The sequence below is a fragment of the Dendropsophus ebraccatus genome, chromosome 10 (assembly GCF_027789765.1).
Source record: "Dendropsophus ebraccatus isolate aDenEbr1 chromosome 10, aDenEbr1.pat, whole genome shotgun sequence".
NCBI classification, from domain to species: Eukaryota; Metazoa; Chordata; class Amphibia; order Anura; family Hylidae; genus Dendropsophus; species Dendropsophus ebraccatus.
Window position 1 is genome coordinate 34,791,737 of NC_091463.1, and position 19,530 is coordinate 34,811,266.

Genomic DNA, 19,530 nt, shown 5'->3' on the forward strand with positions numbered 1-19,530 from the left:
CAAGCGGATTAGAAGGAATTGCACTCAAGTACATGATTTTGATAAGGAAGCAATACAGCTAACCCAGAAATTTAGAGAGAAAAAATATCCAGAGAGAATTCTTACAGAAGCCCTAACTAAAGCAAGAGAAACAGATAGGAATGATTTTTTCAAAGAAAAAGAAACAGTGCCATCCACAAAATCAGATACAGCCAAACTAATCTTGCCTTTCAACACACAGTATAGGCAAGTTGAGAGAATTATTCAAAATTACTGGCCCTTGCTACTTCAGGACAAACTACTAGCTGGTGTTTTGCCAAAAAAAAAGCTCTAATAATATACACCAAGGCTCCCAGCATCGACCTTAAAGTGGCCCCAACTACTAAAAGATTTAAAGATACCACACAAAAATCCTCTACATGGTTATCTCTAAAGGGCTTCTTTAGATGTGGTAAATGTGGGAATTGTAAAGTAACAAATTTTGCAAAATGTACCAAAATGTCCGTATCCAGCAGCAATGGTCATACTCATTCTATCCAAGAGTTACTCACTTGTGAAAGCAAGTCAGTGGTCTACATGATTACCTGACCATGTAACAAGCAATACGTGGGCAGGACACGCAGACCCCTCAAAACACTGTTTTACCATACTAGAAATTGTTATTATAGTATTTTCATTTATTGTATTGAATAGCATATCAAGTTTGCACTCATACATCTGTTTTTAGGACTTAGTATAAGAGAAGTACTGTGATCCAGTCCAAGGTTTATGAGAGATCCCTATAGCAAATCCTGACTTCCAAGTCTGCTTTTACTTTTTACATTTTATCTTTATATAAAATACAGTTGATGAACTACTAATCATTTCGCTACTGATGAAGGAAAGAGCTTTTTCCGAAACGCGTCTAGCTAGCACCCCAAGAAATATCAACCACTTTATAATTATCTCCAGGACTACTATAACTTTTATCCATTTAGTTCCAGTGTTCACTTTTGCCTGCTGCTCACAGCTTGTTCTGATTGCCGGATCTCCTCCCCTCTTTCACCTGTGATTTTACGAGCCGTGACCACGGTACACCGATGTGCATGTGCAAGTGAGATTCATTGGGAGCCTGACTGCTAGAGACCCCGCAGCACGTCCTGGAGCACGACGATCATCAGTAACTCGCCCACAAATTATTACTTTGGACCAGTAAGATTAGCGCCGGCAAATTGCTTACGAACTGCTGCACCGGACCGGTAAGATTACAAGATATACAGCAAGCATTACGGATACTGTGAGATATACGGACATAATAGACTCTTAGCTATTGGTACATTGCCATGGACATCTCCTTATTGCCTATATAAGATCGAATGCAATATTTTTATATTGTTTGTATATCTGCATTTATTTTATATTAATATCTATTTTTACACATGAGGTTTATGAATACAGATTTTAGATATTGTCAGAAATAAATCAACATAGTATACTTTCACTCTGAGGTTCTCTCTCCATTTCCTTAAAAAGTTAGATTTGTAATTTACTGTTTAAAAATCTTTTAGTACTTATCAGCTGCTGTATGTCCCACAGGAAGTGGTGTACTCTTTCCAGTCTGAAGGTTAGACAGGTTAGAGTGGAAAGAATACACTTCCTGCAGGGTATACAGTAGCTTATAAATACTGGAAGGTTTGAGATTTTTTAATAGAAGTACATTATAAATTTGTATAACTTTCTGAAACCAGTTCAAGAGAGCTACTCAAATGACCAGTTAGGCCCTGTACAGGCATCTAATGTCTAAAAATCCATAGCCTGCTTGAAATTCTATGGGGATCCTTTCTGGTTTAAAAATACTAACAGTACAGTATTATACTGTAATATGTTAAGGTTTTTCATGCAGACTCTGCACGTTCCTCGATCAAATCCAAACATTTCTATGACTAATGGAAGTTACCCATACACCTATACATTATAGGCATTTACAATTTTTATTGGTCAGCAGACAATAGGTTCAGTCTCACATTTAAAGGATCCCTTTTACTGGTTGGACAGTTCTAGAATGGAAAATCTAGACTGCTTTATCAGAGCTGATCTTGATTGGTAGTGGTCCCAAGGGTGGAATCCCTAGTAGAGATGAGCGAACCTGGAGCATGCTCGAGTCCATCCGAACCCGAACTTTCGGCATTTGATTAGCTGGGGCTGCTGCAGTTGGATAAAGCCCTAAGGCTATGTGGAAAACATGGATATAGTCATTGGCTGTATCCATGTTTTCCAGACAAACTTAGAGCTTTATCCAAGTTCAGCAGCCACCGCTAATCAAATGCCGAACGTTCGGGTTCGGATCGACTTGAACCCGGTTCGCTCATCTCTAATCCCTAGAGATCAAACCCATCTTTGTTCATTTTGTGCATCATTCAATGTCACAAGGATTGAATACAAATAATTGATATATTCATTGTGTAAATAAAACAAAGCATGGATACAGTGGTATTAAAAGATATTTTCAAAGTTTGTACAAAAAGGGTTTGGAGGGGTTGTCCAGCGAAAATCTTTTTCTTTCAAATCAACTGATTTTAGAAAGTTACATAGATTTGTAATTTACTTCTATTAAAAAAATCTTAAGTCTTCCCATACTTATCAGCTTCTGTATGTCATGCAGGAAATGTTTTATTTTCAGTCTGACACAGTGCTCTCTGCTGCAACCTCTGTCCGAGACAGGAACTGTCCAGAGTAGGAGTGGTTTTCCCATAGAAAATCTCTCCTGCTCTGGAGAGTTCCTGTCTGGGCCAGAAATGTCAGCAGAGAGCACTGTGACAGACTGAAAATAAAATAACGTTTCCTGTAGGACATACAACAGATGATAAGTATCGGAAGACTTGAGATTTTTAATAGAAGTATATTACAGATCTATATAACTCTGACATCAGTTGATTTATAAGAAAAAGATTTTTGCTGGATAATCCCTTTAATGAGGAGAATACAGGGATATGAACAACCTTTGCCAAAGATATAAAACTATGTGCAGTATACAGAGGAACTTTAAGGGGATTTAAAATGTGAAGATTTGAAATCATTTGCAGCTACTGAAGCCTCTTAACCTGTCAATCAAAGTTTCGGTTAAAAGAACATAAAAGACACCATGTAGGGAACTTCTCACTAGGCAAGAGGGTAAAAGATACACCTCATGACTGGTCAAGTGTGAATGATAAAGGAATAGTATTATAGTCAGCACTAACTGCCTGTTCACACTATGGAATCGGCACTGAAATTCCGCACAGAACCCCGTCACAGGGACTGTGGTAAATCCTGCCTGCTATCTGAATGGTAGAGCATGTGCGACTCTGCTCGCTGTGCATGAGCCCTCCCATTCAAACAGATAGCAGGCAGGATTTGGCGCAGAGTCTGCGTGTGGGGGTTCCGCATGATATTTCGCTGCCGATGAATGGGCCCTAAGTGTGGCCAACTAATATTGTTTACACCAATGAGCGAAAGCACTAGATAAGAATGCTTGCGTCATTTACCTTATAAATCACCAACGTACGGCGAAAATTGCTAATGAAGTATTTTAATAAAAATAGAGCAAATTCTTTGAGAAGCAAGTAGATAAATAAATTCCATGCGAATACACGAAGAACAGAAAGGGCTGGCATTATAGTATATAGTAACCACCAAAGACAAAATAGACAATGAAGTACATTAGGTAAGGCCAAAGAATAGACCCAAGGCAATAAAACAGTTAAAACTCTGTCAGTATAGCAGCATAGAACTAGCTGTACAAGCCAACAAGACAGAAATGGCTGCACATCGCACCCATGGCTGACACGAAAGCTTATTCAGCTACATTTAAAACCAACATCAGAAGTTAGTATATAATTTGGCCAAACCATATTGCCTCATGTACCACGTGCAGGTCTTCTGATACACATGAGTCCCTAACCAAAAAACATCACTGTGCCGGTCAGCGACCACAATCCCCGCAAAACGTGCGCAAGCAGAGAAAGGGGGGCCACGGAATGGCCCTACAACCCCATTGTCACAGGACCAGACCCTAAAGGGCCCCCCCGGACCCCGCAGGCGCCACCGGCGGAAAAAGTGGACGCCAAGCAACACAAGTGTGAACAAGCTCTTACCTCTCTCTCCATTCCTCTGCAGGTAGAATGGTAGAATACTAGGAGATCCTCCCCTTATGTACACAGGTGCTTCCTGCTAATTTGGATCACATGGGTCTTACAAAGCACGAGTGCTAGCCACAATGAAAAAAGGGACAGAATACATAAAATATGCACAAGCAAACAAGACAGAAATGGCTGCACATCGCACCCATGGCTGACACGAAAGCTTATTCAGCTACATTTAAAACCAACATCAGAAGTTAGTATATAATTTGGCCAAACCATATTGCCTCATGTACCACGTGCAGGTCTTCTGATACACGAGTCCCTAACCAAAAAACATCACTGTGCCGGTCAGCGACCACAATCCCCGCAAAACGTGTGCAAGCAGAGAAAGGGGGGCCACGGAATGGCCCTACAACCCCATTGTCACAGGACCAGACCCTAAAGGGCCCCCCCCCGGCGGAAAAAGTGGACGCCAAGCAACACAAGTGTGAACAAGCTCTTACCTCTCTCTCCATTCCTCCGCAGGTAGAATGGGAGAATACTAGGAGATGTTGGTTTTAAATGTAGCTGAATAAGCTTTCGTGTCAGCCATGGGTGCGATGTGCAGCCATTTCTGTCTTTTTGGCTTGTGCATATTTTATGTATTCTGTCCCTTTTTTCATTGTGGCTAGCACTCGTGCTTTGTAAGACCCATGTGATCCAAATTAGCAGGAAGCACCTGTGTACATAAGGGGAGGATCTCCTAGTATTCTCCCATTCTACCTGCAGAGGAATGGAGAGAGAGGTAAGAGCTTGTTCACACTTGTGTTGCTTGGCGTCCACTTTTTCTGCCGGTGGCGCCTGCAGGGTCCAGGGGGGCCCTTTAGGGTCTGGTACTGTGACAATGGGGTTGCAGGGCCATGCCGTGGCCCCCCTTCTCTGCTTGCGCACGTTTTGAGGAGATTGTGGTCACTGACCGGCACAGTGATGTTTTTTGGTTAGGGACTGATGTGTATCAGAAGACCTGCACGTGGTACATGAGGCAATATGGTTTGGCCAAATTATATACTAACTTCTGATGTTGGTTTTAAATGTAGCTGAATAAGCTTTCGTGTCAGCCATGGGTGCGATGTGCAGCCATTTCTGTCTTTTTGGCTTGTGCATAGAACTAGCTGTTTTGGCGCTCCTGGTATCATAATAAATTATGAAGCAGTGTTCCATAAGAGTCAAGAGTGCAGCCTGAGGTATACAGTTAGCTTGCAGACTGTATATCACAGATGTGTGCATTCATCCTAAAATTTAGTTATTGTGCACTTCATGTTAATTAAATTATTTTAAAACTGTGCATGTGGGCAAGGGATTGCTTTTCCAAATCCACAAAAGACTGTCAAGTAAATATGATGAGAATGATCATCACCCACGTACAATCACACCATCATGATACTCCCTAAAATAAAACTAATTTAGAGAAGAAAAAAAAAAAATACAGGAGGTCTTGGATTACAAGCATAATTCGTTCTGGGATCGTGCTTGTAATCCAAATCACTCTTATACCAAAGCAAATTTTCCCATATGAAATCAATGATATGTTGGCAATTGGTTCCACACCCCAAAAATAATGATTTTTTATTCTGAATAAGATGTAGAGAAGATAAAGCAAACTATGAGAAACAGCTGAATATGTCATATTATTAGTTACTGTATAGTATAGCAATCAGCATGTGGAGTATAATGTATAGTAAGTGCATAGGCCTGACAATACAGCAGCAGTTTGTAGATACAGAATGGAATCCCCATAATGCAGTAGCGTAGTACAACAGGCTAGAATAGAGAAGAAGGGCTGCTGTCAGAGGTCTGTGTGGTCACATGACAGCAATGGTGAAGAGGGATGTGTTTAGCATGGACTAATCAGGAAGTGATTGTGCACTGATTTCAATACAAATTCTACTGCAAACAACAGCTGTTTTTGCCTAATGTGTAAACATCTCCTTAAAGGTAAACTATTAGCAGGTTGGATGAATCTAACCCGCTTATAGCCCCCTACTGTGCAGGAGATGCCGAGGATGAAAGTATGTCTCTTACCTTCCTCCTTGGCGTTGTTTCCGTGCAGTTACTTGTTTACTCCTCGGTCTGGAAAGACTGTCAGGAGCACTGCCCTGCCCCAATAGAACCAATCCGGCTCGTTCCATTAATTATTATAAGAGGGGCTGGGACAGTGCTCCTAACTGTACCCTAGTGCTCCTTACAGTCTTACCATATCAAAGAGTAAAAGACTAACTGCACAGGAATGGCGTGGAGGATGAAGGTAGGAGACATACCCTCATCCTCGATGCCTCCTGCACAATAACTATCAGCAGTTAGATTCGTCTAACCTATTGATAGTTCCTCTTTAATGTTCCAGCTACTGAAGTAAGAAAGGTGGAATCTTCCCAAGAGTTCCCTGTAATGGGACCAGCCACATCTACCACCAATGATTATGGTGTCAAGTGAGAAAACTGCTGTAGCTAAATCATTGATAAATGGTAGATCTGTCCAAGGTCAGTCAGGTTGGATGGGGACTGTCACTGGACAGTCATTTTCAAATGTCTGTTGCAGCGGGTTAAGGGCTCTGGTCGAGCCACTCAAGGACATTCAGAGATGACTAAGCCACTTCTGTGTTGTCTTCTTGAAGGTAAACCTTCGACTCATTCTGGGGTCCAGAACACTCTGGATCAGGTTTTCACTTTGAATATCTGTATTATGCTCCCCTTCAGCTTCCCCTTCCAACTCACACTATTCTTCCCTCCTTTTCCCAGACACTGAAAAACACCCCCACAGCCTGATGCCGCCACCACCATGCTATACTGTACAGATTGTATTAGGCATGGGTTAAGCTGCACATGGTTTCTTTTAGACATGAAAAAAAAAAGTTGCAACTTGTTTTTTTAGACCAGTCATTTCTCATTTAGATGCATTTTTGCAAACTCCAGCTGGGCTTACATGTGTCTTTTACAGAGGCAAGGCTTCTTTCTGCCCACTCTGCCATAAAGCCCTTATTACTGGAGACACACAGTGATAATTGAGCTTCTGGAAGTTCCTCCCATCTATGCACAGGACCATTGGAGCTCAGCCAGAGTGTCCATTGGGTTCTTGGTCTTTTTTTTTTTTTTTTTACTAAGGCCCTTCTCGTCAATTATTTTTGTTGGGCAGCCAGCTCTAAGAAAAGTCCTGGTTGTTCCAAACTTCCTGCATTTATTAAGGAGTCACTGTATTCTTGGGTACTTTCAGTGCAGCAAGTGTTCTGGTGCCCACGCTGATAAGAAGTCAGCTGTGAGCCCTTATACAGACAGGCCTGGGGCTTTCCAAATTTTGTCCAATCAGCTGAATTTAGTACAGGTGACGCCAATCCAGGTCTAAAAACATCGCAGAGATGGAAGGCCTACATTTTTATAGGAAAGGGTCTGAATACCTATGTAAATGCCAAATTTGTGTTCCTTTTTGCAATTTTTTTATAAAGTTGTTTTCACATTGTCATTATGGAGCATTGAGGGATGGGAATCTGATTCGACTACGGTGGACCCAGCTGCAATGTTGGTCTTCATATTTGAAGCATCCTCCCTATACAAAATTAAAGCAAATCTTTAAATACAATTCTAGGATGTGACACCTTTGCCATTTTTATGTCAAGCTTTAGCATTTCCTCCAAGAGTTCGGAATATACTTCCCCAAAGGGCAACATGTTTGTAAAGTGTTTAGATTCTCCCCCCCCAGTTTTTATTAGTGGAAAAAGTTATTTCACCTCCAACCATTTAATCTTAGATGGGTCCTGGAGGATTAGGGGCCATGAATGCATTTTTTTTTTTAAATTGCTTTTATTACTTTTTGTGAGCTTTAGTTATGGTGTAAAAACATCTCTCACAGGTTTCATAAAGAATAGCCTTACTCTCCCTAAGAACATCACGTTAAAGTGGTTATCCAGCACTACAAAAACATGGCCGCTTTTCCCCCTACTGTTGTCTCCAGTTCAGGTGTGATTTGCAATTTAGCGCCATTTACTTCAATGGAACAGAGTTTCAAAACCCCGCTCAATCTGGAGACAACAGTAGGGGGAAAGTGCCCATGTTTTTGTAGCACTGGATAACCACTTTAAGCAACGAAACATGTTAATGGAGCATTAAAGGGGTTGTCCAGCGTGGGGGCTATTTTTTCATATGGCCTGGGAGGATGTGGCTGAAAGAAAAGACGTTCACTCACCTCCCCGGTTCCAGCGGCGGGTCCCGCATCCCGTCCCGAGACATGATGTCTTAGGTCCGCTCAGCCACTCAGTGAAGGAGGCGGGATCCCTCGAAAGCACAAATAGTGGTGTGAACCCCACGTTAAATTTGTGGCCTAGTGAATCCTCTGCTTCCCATAAATCAGACTAGGTTCACAATGCACTTTTGTTACCACATATCAAGAATAGGCACAAAAGGTACAGGCACAAAAGGTACTAACCTTTTAGTAATCTTTATTCTTTCAAACAACTAAAATCTATAGCATGTGCATAGCAGACAGAAAGGATGCCAAATAACTAGTAAAATTAAGGACAGCTGTTTTGCATGGGTGCTTCTCTAGAGCGCCGGTGTCTGTACAAGCACCCGTGTGTGTGAAACAGCTCTCACACATTTTACTAGTTGTTTGAAATCTTCGCTGTTTGCTATACACACGCTATGGATTTTAGTTGTTTGAAAGTATAAAGACTACAAACCGGTGAGTGCTTCTTTACGCCACAATTTTCCACTATACTCAAACGAGGAGCAACTCAGACAGACAGTCGCAAGCTCTAAGTGCGTCTTATCACACGTTAAAAGATTGACTCCTATTGCCGTAGTAGTGCCGGTTTGCTTTTCCTTATACAGAAGAATCAGCCATTTTTAGCATGTTACTGTATAAATTTTTTATTTTAAAAGTATAGAACATATAATTTTAACATAAACAGTGTGAACCTAGCCTCTCTCTACAATAAGCCATTCCTAGGTATGGTGGCCATCTGGTTTCACTGCATTCGTGCATTAGACTGTGCAGATGATCAACATGTAAATGAAAACTTCACATTTTCATCAGCTTTTAGACAAGGGCTACACTGCAACTTTTCTTCTAGAGGTACTGGATTGATTTTAACTATTAGGTGACACCTGAAATCCACAAGATTTTAAAGGAGCTCAGCGTATTGCTTTAAACTGCACCTATAGCTTTATAGTAGTTCTTCAGTCTTCTAGTGCTACAAAAAGTTTTAGTGTAGCTTTTTTCCACCATATTGCTACAGTTATAACATTCCCATTTATCAAAACTGTAATTTTCTAGAACTTCTTTTAGGGTAGCTTCACACAGCGGATTTGATGCTGCGGATCCTGAACACAGCATCAAATCTGCTGCGGATCCTGTACGTGTGAATGCACTCTTAAACAGACTGTATATTAAGAGAAGAGAAACTGAAAGCTTGAACCTGGCAAACAGCATGTGCCATCTACAACATTGCCGCTCAAGTGCATTTTAAGAGATTCCCATTACCCAAATTAACCACAATAGTCCTAGAATCTATTGAAAATACTTCCAATGGGATAACTTAGGTAATGAGCAGACATTTTTTGTATTTTTCTTCCCCCAATGCAAGCCATGAATTCTGCATTGTCATTCTGAATTGTGAGCAAGCTGTTCACTGTGCTACTCTCCACGAACCCTTTACCCATTTAGATCTGCAGTCACACAACACAGTGGATGTGACAGATGTGTTTACGCATATGAAGAGGCACCATTTAATGCAAACATATACACACACACACATATATTCCTGCACATGCCTGGCCCCAATAACGTATTGCTGTGGATAGTTAAGTGTTACAAAACACAGCAACTGCACTGGTAAGAAAGAAATATGAACTACAGGAGAATACCTATGTAATAGTGCAATACACATTTAAATATACGCAGATATGTTTATTGTGGATCAATGTAGGCCTGTTTATCTTAATGGAAGAAACCCTTCAAAATATTTGTAAGTGTACTGCTCTTTTTCTTTTAAATAATGGAAATGGCTATAAAAACTGGAACACAACACTGTTCCATCAGATTACACTATCCACAGTTATAACAATGCTTCTTTTCATTAAAACGGAACATAAAAACAATAGCAAAATCCGCTCATGTCTCATGAAAAAAGTTATTGCAACAGACTTAGGGCTTGTTGACGCCACGATTTGTGCCTAAGAGAGGTATGGATACTTAGGGAAACTGTCAAAACAACATGTCAACATATCCTTGCTTACATCAAAATGGGTTCTATTAATGGTCGAGTGTAGCCAGCAAGTTACTACGTTTGGGTATGTTTCTGATAATCTGAATTCTGAGCCGGACTGGAAAGTGCTGCAATCATCAATTCTCAGTCCGAGTGAAAATTTTGTAGGCTTGGGAAATAACCTGAACGTAGTCATTGTCTTACTATGCTCACATCATTAAAATGAATGGTGCGCATGCAATCTAAATACAAATACATTGCCATCTCGTTTTGACAATTTCTCGACGTATCCTTGTCTGAAAGACATAAACTGATGTGAACCCTGCATTATATGAGTCCATATCTCAAACACTTATTTTGGAAGAGTAAATTATTTTACATACAACAGGCTCAGTAAAAATGGCCAGTGATTAAAGTGTTTCAGAGTTTGTGACTTCGTCAATAAGTTTGTTGACTGGGCTAAGGACAAAAATGGGTAAGATGTCATTGGAACCACTGAAATCCTCTACCAACAGGTCGGAAGGTTTGCTGGAATACTTCTGAAGAGCTATGTTATTCTGTGCTCCTGAGCTGCAGGGATACAGGCCATCTTCTAGAGTTGTCAGTAAAGCTCCTTGATCTACAGATGCTGCTACCGAACTATTTGATGGAAGATCAAAGAGAGACTGCAGGGGGTTTCCCGTGTACTGCATCAGCTGCTTGTCTATAAGCAAAAGAAAAAGCATGAAATATTAGATTAGACCAAAAAAATAAATAAATAAACATATACAAATAATTTAAGAGAGCGAATCTATCAATCTATTAGGGATACATGCTGCACTATTCTACCTCTTTAAAGTTTTTTTTTCCCCCACATATACCATTGATGGCCCATCCACAGTACAGACCATTAATGTCTGAATCAGACGTTTGGGGGAGTGGCTGCACCGCCACATACACATCCCAAAAGTGCCAGAAGCCCAGCGCTAGCTACTGTGTAGTGGAAGTACGGGTCCCTACAGCTCAGCTCCTATTGATTGCCACAGAAGCTGACCTGCAGTATTTCATGCCATCACTGCACAGTAGACACTGCAGGGTTCTGGCACTATTCACTGTGTATGGGTGCTGATGCAGAAACTCCCCTGAACAGCAGATTGGCAGTGTGCCAGAACCTTGCTGATCAGATACTTATGTTATAAGCTCCTTCACCCCTCCCCCCGCACTCTTCCTTGGCCTTCTAGATTTATTGTTAATTGAGCATTTATGGGACCAGCTTCAGCAACCTAAGGGTGTTCAGGATCTATAGGCCCAGCTGCCACATCTGTGCCGCAAGATGCTATACCGAACCCGTATACCTTTATGCCGAACCATCTCTATCTTGTATCAAGGCTAGTTTACTCCAAAAAAACGTATCTTTTCGTTCTAATATTGTAATCACTTACATATATCATTACATTCACACATATAAAGTTTACTTCAATTACAACAACTAATTCTTGGTGTTATTGTCTGTGTATTTGTTAAGGACTAATTCCCAACTCTTGAGGAGCACGGCAGCTCTGTGGCTAATTTTACTACAAGTCTTACTAGTCCACACGTTTCTCTTCCCTACATCGCTTCACGACAGGTATACCATACCAAGGTGCAGAGCTTTAATAAATCTGGCACATTTCATAACTCCTTTAGGTGACTTTTTGGGGTAACATTTTGAAAACTGCTAAGGTAAGAGTAAAAGGTGTTAAACAATATATTTGCCATACACTATGTTCTCCACTGCAGCATATCACATCCTTGCACAGACATTTAAAGTGAATGTACCAATTTGCAAAATTTGTTTTCACACTACCTGGTGGCTCCAGCGAGATCCCAGTGGCGCGGTCCATTTTTTTTAAATAACGCCCAGTTCCTCACCTCAGTGACGTGGCCAGAGATGATTCTAATGGAGGTGCATCACTAAGGGGAGATTGTTACACAGGGGCCCTGGACCAGACTCCAGTACAAAGAGCAGGCCAAAAAGAAGAAACCATCCCTGATTGCGGGGACTGGGAAGAGTGGACCACTCCACTGGGATCTCTGCAGCTGACCAAGTAGTGTTAAAAAAAAAATAAAAAAAAATAAAAACACAGTAAGGAAATTACTGGTGTAGTCGCTTCAAGAACAGAACATTACCTGCACAACCAATGTTTCAAATCCCCCCCCAATACTGAACTTGTCTTATTTCCACTTAAATGCATTAAATTCATTAAAATGAATCCCAGGACAGGTCACAAGGTGGTCCAAATATAGCTATAATTATAGCTATAATTATACCAACAACAATAAAAGTAAGTGCATTGTACCAGTTTTGCTGTTAGTGTGTATGTTTTTTAGTGCACAAATAAGTTAAAACACTTGCAAGTTGCAAAAAAATAAAAAAAAATAATTTGTATAGGCACAAATCAGCATCAGTAAAATGCAGCATACTTTATGCCATTTTAATTTGTACTGGGTCTGCATAACATTTTCTAATGTGAGGTGTGCTTGTTTAAGAATCTGGTGCCGCTGTCAGAACTTAGTTTTATTTACACCACCTGTAGAGGAAGACACATTTATGCGCCAAAACCAGGCAGAAAATTAGAAGCCATGCTCCCTGTGCAAACTACACAAAATTGTGGCGCAATAAGCATGTATCAAATCTAGTGCATTTTATACCAAGACTGATGCACCAGTAGAATTTATTATGCCTCTTGTTAAGCCCATGCACACTGGACAATAAAAAAAAAAAAAAAAAAAAAAAAAAAAGGGAAACATTAAAAAGGACTTGCTTTTTGTGTCAATGGGGCCATACACCTTCAATAACAGACAGCCGTCAAATTAACTCTGCCGCCCGTCTTCCCAATACACAGGAATGTTCGGCATGGCTGAGCGTTCCTGTGTTCTCTATGGAGTGGGGTAAGCCAATGCCAGAAACATATGACTACAGATCCTCTCTTTCTGAACAAGGAGGTTGGGCGTGATGGAAAATCACCATCCAACCACTTTGTTCAGGGAGAGATAACCATCGACATCACCTGTTGGTAATTCGGAAAAGCCTTCTGCACCTTAAAGCGAAGGCCAGCAAGTACGACTGATGAAAGTATGAGGTGTATGGACCTTTACAGAAGTGTTTGTTCCAAATAGTGAATCTACCAGTGTGAAAGGCTCCTTAATCTAAGTCTTATATCTAGCTCACACGACTGGTGCTCAAAGACCCAACTACTAGATAGACAACTAAAACATGGTAATAGTTACTAAACTGGTGGTTTAAATGTCAATTATATAGTTCATTAACAAATTTCAACCTTTAATCAAATGGTCCCCGTTGCCAGACACTGCACTCTTTCCTGGGTTCTGTTGTACAGTCTGCAAAAAAAACAGCACAAAGCTAAAATAGTCCCCCATGCTTACAGTCAAATAAAGGTAAGGTCGATTCTCAGGCCAGCAGTGTAACAACCGGGAAATGTACTCACATTGTCTATGCCGGTGCTGGCTCCAACAACGGGAATATCTGAGGATGACAAGTCAGGTTTAAATAGCTGCAAAAAGCAAGTTAAAGAGATATAAGAGATTTAGCTACAATTACTGTTGCAAGTTGTGCCTGGGAATTGTACATTTCACACATCCAAAATATAAAAGCAATGTACTGAACCACTATTCATCTGAATAACTATATTCTTCAAGCCTTTTATATCTGGTACATTTAGACTGCATGCTCTGCTGGGGAGCATACATAACACATTGAGAGGGGGGAGAGCCAGACCACAAAGACAGACAGTTGTATAAAATATAATGTGCAGAGTATTTTACCAATTACCAAAAGAAAAAAAAAAAAGCAGCAGCACAGATGGAAAAAAATTTCAGATGGGTGCGGGTCTCACCAACCGGGCCCCGGACGGTCATAAATTCAAAAGAGAGCAGGGAACGGCACGTCCAAAAAGAATCCAAGTTTATTAACACATCAGAGTGCGACGTTTTGGCTATATTAGCCTTTCTCAAGCAGTGATACAACACACAATGCAATAATGTTGTATAACTGCTTAAGAAAGGCTGACATAGCTGAAACGTCGCACTCTGATGTGTTAATAAACGTGGATTCTTTTTGGACGTGCAGTCTCCTGCTCTCTTACCAATTACTAACACATGTCTCACCTCCTCGATGATATCGGAATCAACATTCAGCTTCTTTCGGGACAACATGCTTTGTAGCTCTTCCATACTTGCATCAATGCAACTGAGGAAGTCCTGGATTTCATCTCTTAAAAAAAACAAAAAAACAAAACATATATAAGAAGGCCCCATCGTATCAGTTTCTGAAGAACGCACATTAGCTTATAGCGTTACTGTCAGACATGTGAGAAGTTACTGATCACACCAGGTCTCATGCCCTTGCACTGCCATAACCATGACTTTTTTCTCTCTCAAACAAAAGGACCGATACTGAAGGCTGCTAAATGTAACTGAACACATATGTTGTAAACTAACAGTCAATGTGGTCTTGTATAGCTTTAAATGTTTCCTGGACGCCATAACCGATGCTCTCTCTCTGGTGTCAGGTATGGACATACAGGAACACTAATTACAGCTATAGACGATTAGGGAGGCAGAGCATAGGCGGTTTAGCAGTAGCCATAGGCTGTATCTATGTTTTCCAGGCAGTCCTCAGGCTGCATCCACCTTATCCATGCAGGAGAATTCAAATGCGGCTCATTAGGGTTTGTGCCAACCTGAACTTTCGGCAAAAAATGATGGCAGCGATAGCTTTAACATGACGCCTCAGGGGCAAGTCAAGTAGAAACAGGAGACATATTACCTGCTCAGGGGGAAAACGCATTAAGCGAGCAGAAAGTTTCCAAATGTTACAATATGAATATATATGTGACTGACTAAAGAGAATCAAATAGGCAGAAGTGCAATACAACCCCAAGAGTATAGGATGAGCGGCTCTTTGTTGTGCAACCTCTGGGCCATTACACTGCATACCAGATGATCACCAGTAATGGGTAAATCTACAGCACACTTTCATTTTATCCATCCAGAACTGTTACTGGAACTTTTTTAATTTACATATTATACTGATCTATTCTGTAAATATATAGTTACCGGTCCAAAAGATCTGGGTTGCTGATCACACAGTTTTCATTTAGAATAGAGTTGATAACACTGTCTGGGTCTTCCGAGGTGTTGGCTTGTACAACATCCAGTGCTAGCTCATCGCTCGCATTGGAATTGCTTGGATTTAGATTTTGATCAGTGAATGAATGCATCTGCAGAACTGGATCACCAATAATAACTTCTTGTATTGAATCACTGTGGAGGGAGGGAAAAGTGAGACAAAATACTCCTGACTGCACTTACACAGTGATAACAACCTCCCACAACAAGGTGTCCTTACTCAAGCGGTTCAGTGCCTACTGATGATGCTGAAGAGACAGTGACAGTGTGTGCCGGATCTTCAATATGAACGGAAGCATCTGAGGTGCCCTCTCCAGGGCTCAAAATCTCATGGATCTCTAGCGCATTGTCTCTAAGGTTCCCAGGGTTTTGAGAGGAGTATTGTACCTATGTATATAAAAAATAAAAAACAACATGTTAAAAAGGAAAAAAAAAAAATACACAAAACTGTCAGTTTTGAGATCTGAAAGTAACCAACTGTGCACCCAGTAATTGAAAGATGATGAGTAGGGATGGTCCGAACCTGCCGAAGTTCGGGTTCGTACGAACCTGAACTCTCGGCAATGATTCCCGCAGTATTCCACCTCTGTGGAGAGGGTGAATACAGCCGGAGGACCGCATGGAAAACTGGGATACAGCCTATGGCTATGGCTGTATCCCAGTTTTCCAGGCGGTCCTCCGGCTTTATGCACCCTCTCCATGGAGGTGGAAGACAGCGGGAATCATTGCCAAGAGTTCAGGTCCCTACGAACCCATCCCTAATGATGAGTGATAAAGATCGATAAAGTCTTGTTAAAAAAATAGCAGCCCACCCCCAGATAAGTCAATGTTTTTGGTACAAGTGATATTTCTACATAGCAAACAATTTACTTGTAATTGTTGGGTCTCTTTTTTCCTATTACAGTTACAACATGCATAGCAGCGAGGAGTTAAACTGGCGAGTTCATTCATTCTGTGGAACAACAGGTGTCAGTATTTTCCCTTAGTTAAGGTAGGAGGTTGGCAAACATTGCACAAGATGGTTACAATGCATTTCCTTCTGCAATACTGGGGAAACTGGGCCATGGCAGACAGACTTGGCTGGAGGATAGAACGAAGGGCCTATACCGATGTGGTATGTGTAAAGCATGTCCAACTAAAAGTAACACCTGTACTAACACTGGGGAGAACTTCCTCATCCGAGATTTGGTGAACTGCAAGACGAAGGGGGTGGTGTATCTCTGTACCTGCAATTGTCCAGTTGACTATGTAGGCAAGACTAAACGTGAGTTTAGAAGGAGAATCCTCGAACATCTAGGGGATATTTAACATAACAGGGATACACCCATTGCACGACATGTCAACTCAATACACAACGGAGACCCCAAATGTTTAAGGTTTTCTATTATTGAAAAGATCCGACCATCAGTGAGGGGTGGTGATTGGGACAGGAGAATATTACAAAAGGAGAGCGAGTGGATCTATAGATCTCGCTCTCAAACCCCTAGGGGACTGAATGAGCGCCTCACTTTCACTTGCTGTATTGAGACGTAACCACATTCAGTACTTCTGGGTCTTTTTCCATTTATTGATCTGATTGAAAACACCTAACTGTGGAGGGGTTTTATCTACTTCTTTATGGTTACCTCCTATGAATCAGTCCTTTAGGTCCCCTTTCCCACTTTTATTATTATTATTATTTTATATTCTATATCTGATTAGCCTTTGTGAGATTCTACCTGTCCCTGCATCCGGCTGATGGTAATAATCTACCCCTATATATAGATAAAAACAGTTATTCATCTATTACTTGTCTATTTGACATTGTCCCTATAGACATGTTTTTCTATTATCCTTGAGGGGACTTTATGTGTATTGAAGTGCATATTTCCACATTTTTCATCTCTATGTAGGACACACATATCAATGTTTTCTGTCTTCCCCCCCCCCCCCCACCTTCTATGTATCTACTTGCATCTATGCTACATCACAGACACCGAGGACATTAATACATAAAGAGGAGATATACCAGTATGATTTACATCTCCCCCGCACTGGATATGCGCTTAAGGTTCTATTGTTGTATATACTGGTACCTTGGTTACACCAATGAAGGTGTGTTTCCTCCGATGCACAGGAAATCTCAGCCGCGATCACATGACCTATGACGCGAATCGGATTCTCCTGCGCACGGTTGCAGATGGACGCTGTATCCCGGGTTGCAGACGTCACGTGACCCGCGGATAGACAAGGGATCACGTGACGTACGTGCAGCGCTGCGTTCCACTGTGGAACGCTTAGATCGTGTGTGTGTGTGTGTGTGTGAGGGGTGGTGCTGCTGTCTCGGATGGCGCGAACTACTCACGAATAAATAAAGGGTGGGACCTAGGTTCAGCGTCCTTGGCACTACAGCAGAGATCAGACATCGGTCTGAGGGGATCGTGAGTGGCTCGTTTGAGCCTGTTTTCATTAATGCACTGGTTTGTCAATCGTGACACTTGCAACTTGATAGATAATGTGTATCTCTTCACATATACGGGTTGATATATTACTTTTTCAGTGCTTTATTACTCATTGGTCCGGCATTGTCTCTAGTGACATGGGAGAGTGGCAGTATTAACCCCGATGCTGACCTGGTTGTTTGTGTTTTTGTTTGGTCTCCTCATGATCTCGGAGGGGAGAAACACGTAGAGACCGGGGTGGCAGATAGGTGCAACTCTATTATATTTAGGACAGACTTATTGTGAGGGGTGAGGTGTGTCATTGCACAGATTGATAAACACACTACTTTACATATCCCTTTATATAGTGCTGTATCCTACACTAACTATTGACCTCTATCTTTGGACCACGTTTTTAATTGCTTTTTAATGCATATCTAATAAAATTGTTTAAGTTTTAGTCTACATGTTTTCAGTGATGGTGTGTTTCTTTGTACATGTAGTGTAATTATGTCCCCTGACTACACAGGTGGGATCTGTTTGCAGTGATTTCCGTTGCAGATACCCTAATGTTCGAATGAAAAATGTACTGATTTAGGGTGCATTCACACGTACAGGATCTGCAGATTTGATGCGGTGTTCAGTTATTTAGATGAAATCAGCTGCGGATCTGCTGTGCATCCACACCATAAAGTCCGATGCGATACGGTACGAGTGAAGCTACCCTAAAAAGGTTATTGAAAGGAGAAAAAAAAAAAAATATATTTATATATATATATATATATATATATATATATATATATATATATATATATATATATATATATATATATATAAAGGCCACTTAGGGTTCGTTCACATCAGCGTTTGACCATCCGGCACCATTCCTATCTTTTCCGTTTTGGAGTAACTGGCGGATCCGTTAAAATCCCCATAGACTTCCATGATATTTTAGTGTGCTCCGTTTGCCCTAATTGTGCTCCGTTTGCATGCAATCCGTTCAAGATCCGTTTTTTTGAACGGAGAAAAAATAGTGTTTGCAGTAATTTTCTTTCAGTTTCAAAAAACGGATCACGAACGGAAAGTGCACTTCCGGTTTTTTTTTTACATTGTAGTCAATGAGGACGGATCTAAAACGGAAGCAGCAAGAAACCAAAGAAGAAAAATAAACTGATAGAAAAACGGATGCTGACTGATGCAAACGGATGCAAACTGATGTACAAAAGTCAGTTTTTTTAAGCCAAAATACAAACGGACCATTAAAAAAAAATGAACATTTTGCAATCAGTTTGCATCAGTCTGCTCATCAGTTTATGCTCATCCGTTTAATTAATATGGACGGATCAGTTAGAAAAAAAGAAAAACGCTGATGTGAACGTAGCCTTAGCTAAAAGAACCTCACAATGACCTGAGGTGATAACCAAAACCTGAAAGACATTAGAGGTAACAGAAAACTACTGGTCAAATAGATGGAAGGATAACCAAAACGGCAAAGGCTCAGCTAGTGATTGCTTCCAAAAAGATCAAACAAGACGTAAACCAACCAAGAGTACTGCCATGATGAAAAAAGGAGCGAGTGAGCGAGCCAAGTTGCCTGAAAGAACTCCCGTCAGTCCAGTAAGAGGAAAAA

General features: G+C 41.0%; 1 protein-coding gene across 1 annotated transcript in view; it reads right to left on the bottom strand.

The window, feature by feature from the left end:
- Window positions 1-8,958: 8,958 nt before the first annotated feature.
- The window catches only part of LOC138766389 (heat shock factor protein 3-like), a 46,865-nt gene continuing 36,293 nt past the window's right edge, over window positions 8,959-19,530 (bottom strand). Inside the window, exons 8-13 of the mRNA XM_069943967.1 lie at window positions 15,701-15,867; window positions 15,409-15,651; window positions 14,458-14,563; window positions 13,779-13,844; window positions 13,611-13,671; window positions 8,959-11,014 (exon numbers count right to left, since the gene is read on the bottom strand). Coding sequence (XP_069800068.1) covers window positions 10,722-11,014; window positions 13,611-13,671; window positions 13,779-13,844; window positions 14,458-14,563; window positions 15,409-15,651; window positions 15,701-15,867 — 936 coding nt within the window. The 3' untranslated portion in view covers window positions 8,959-10,721. The remainder of the gene's footprint in view (window positions 11,015-13,610; window positions 13,672-13,778; window positions 13,845-14,457; window positions 14,564-15,408; window positions 15,652-15,700; window positions 15,868-19,530) is intronic.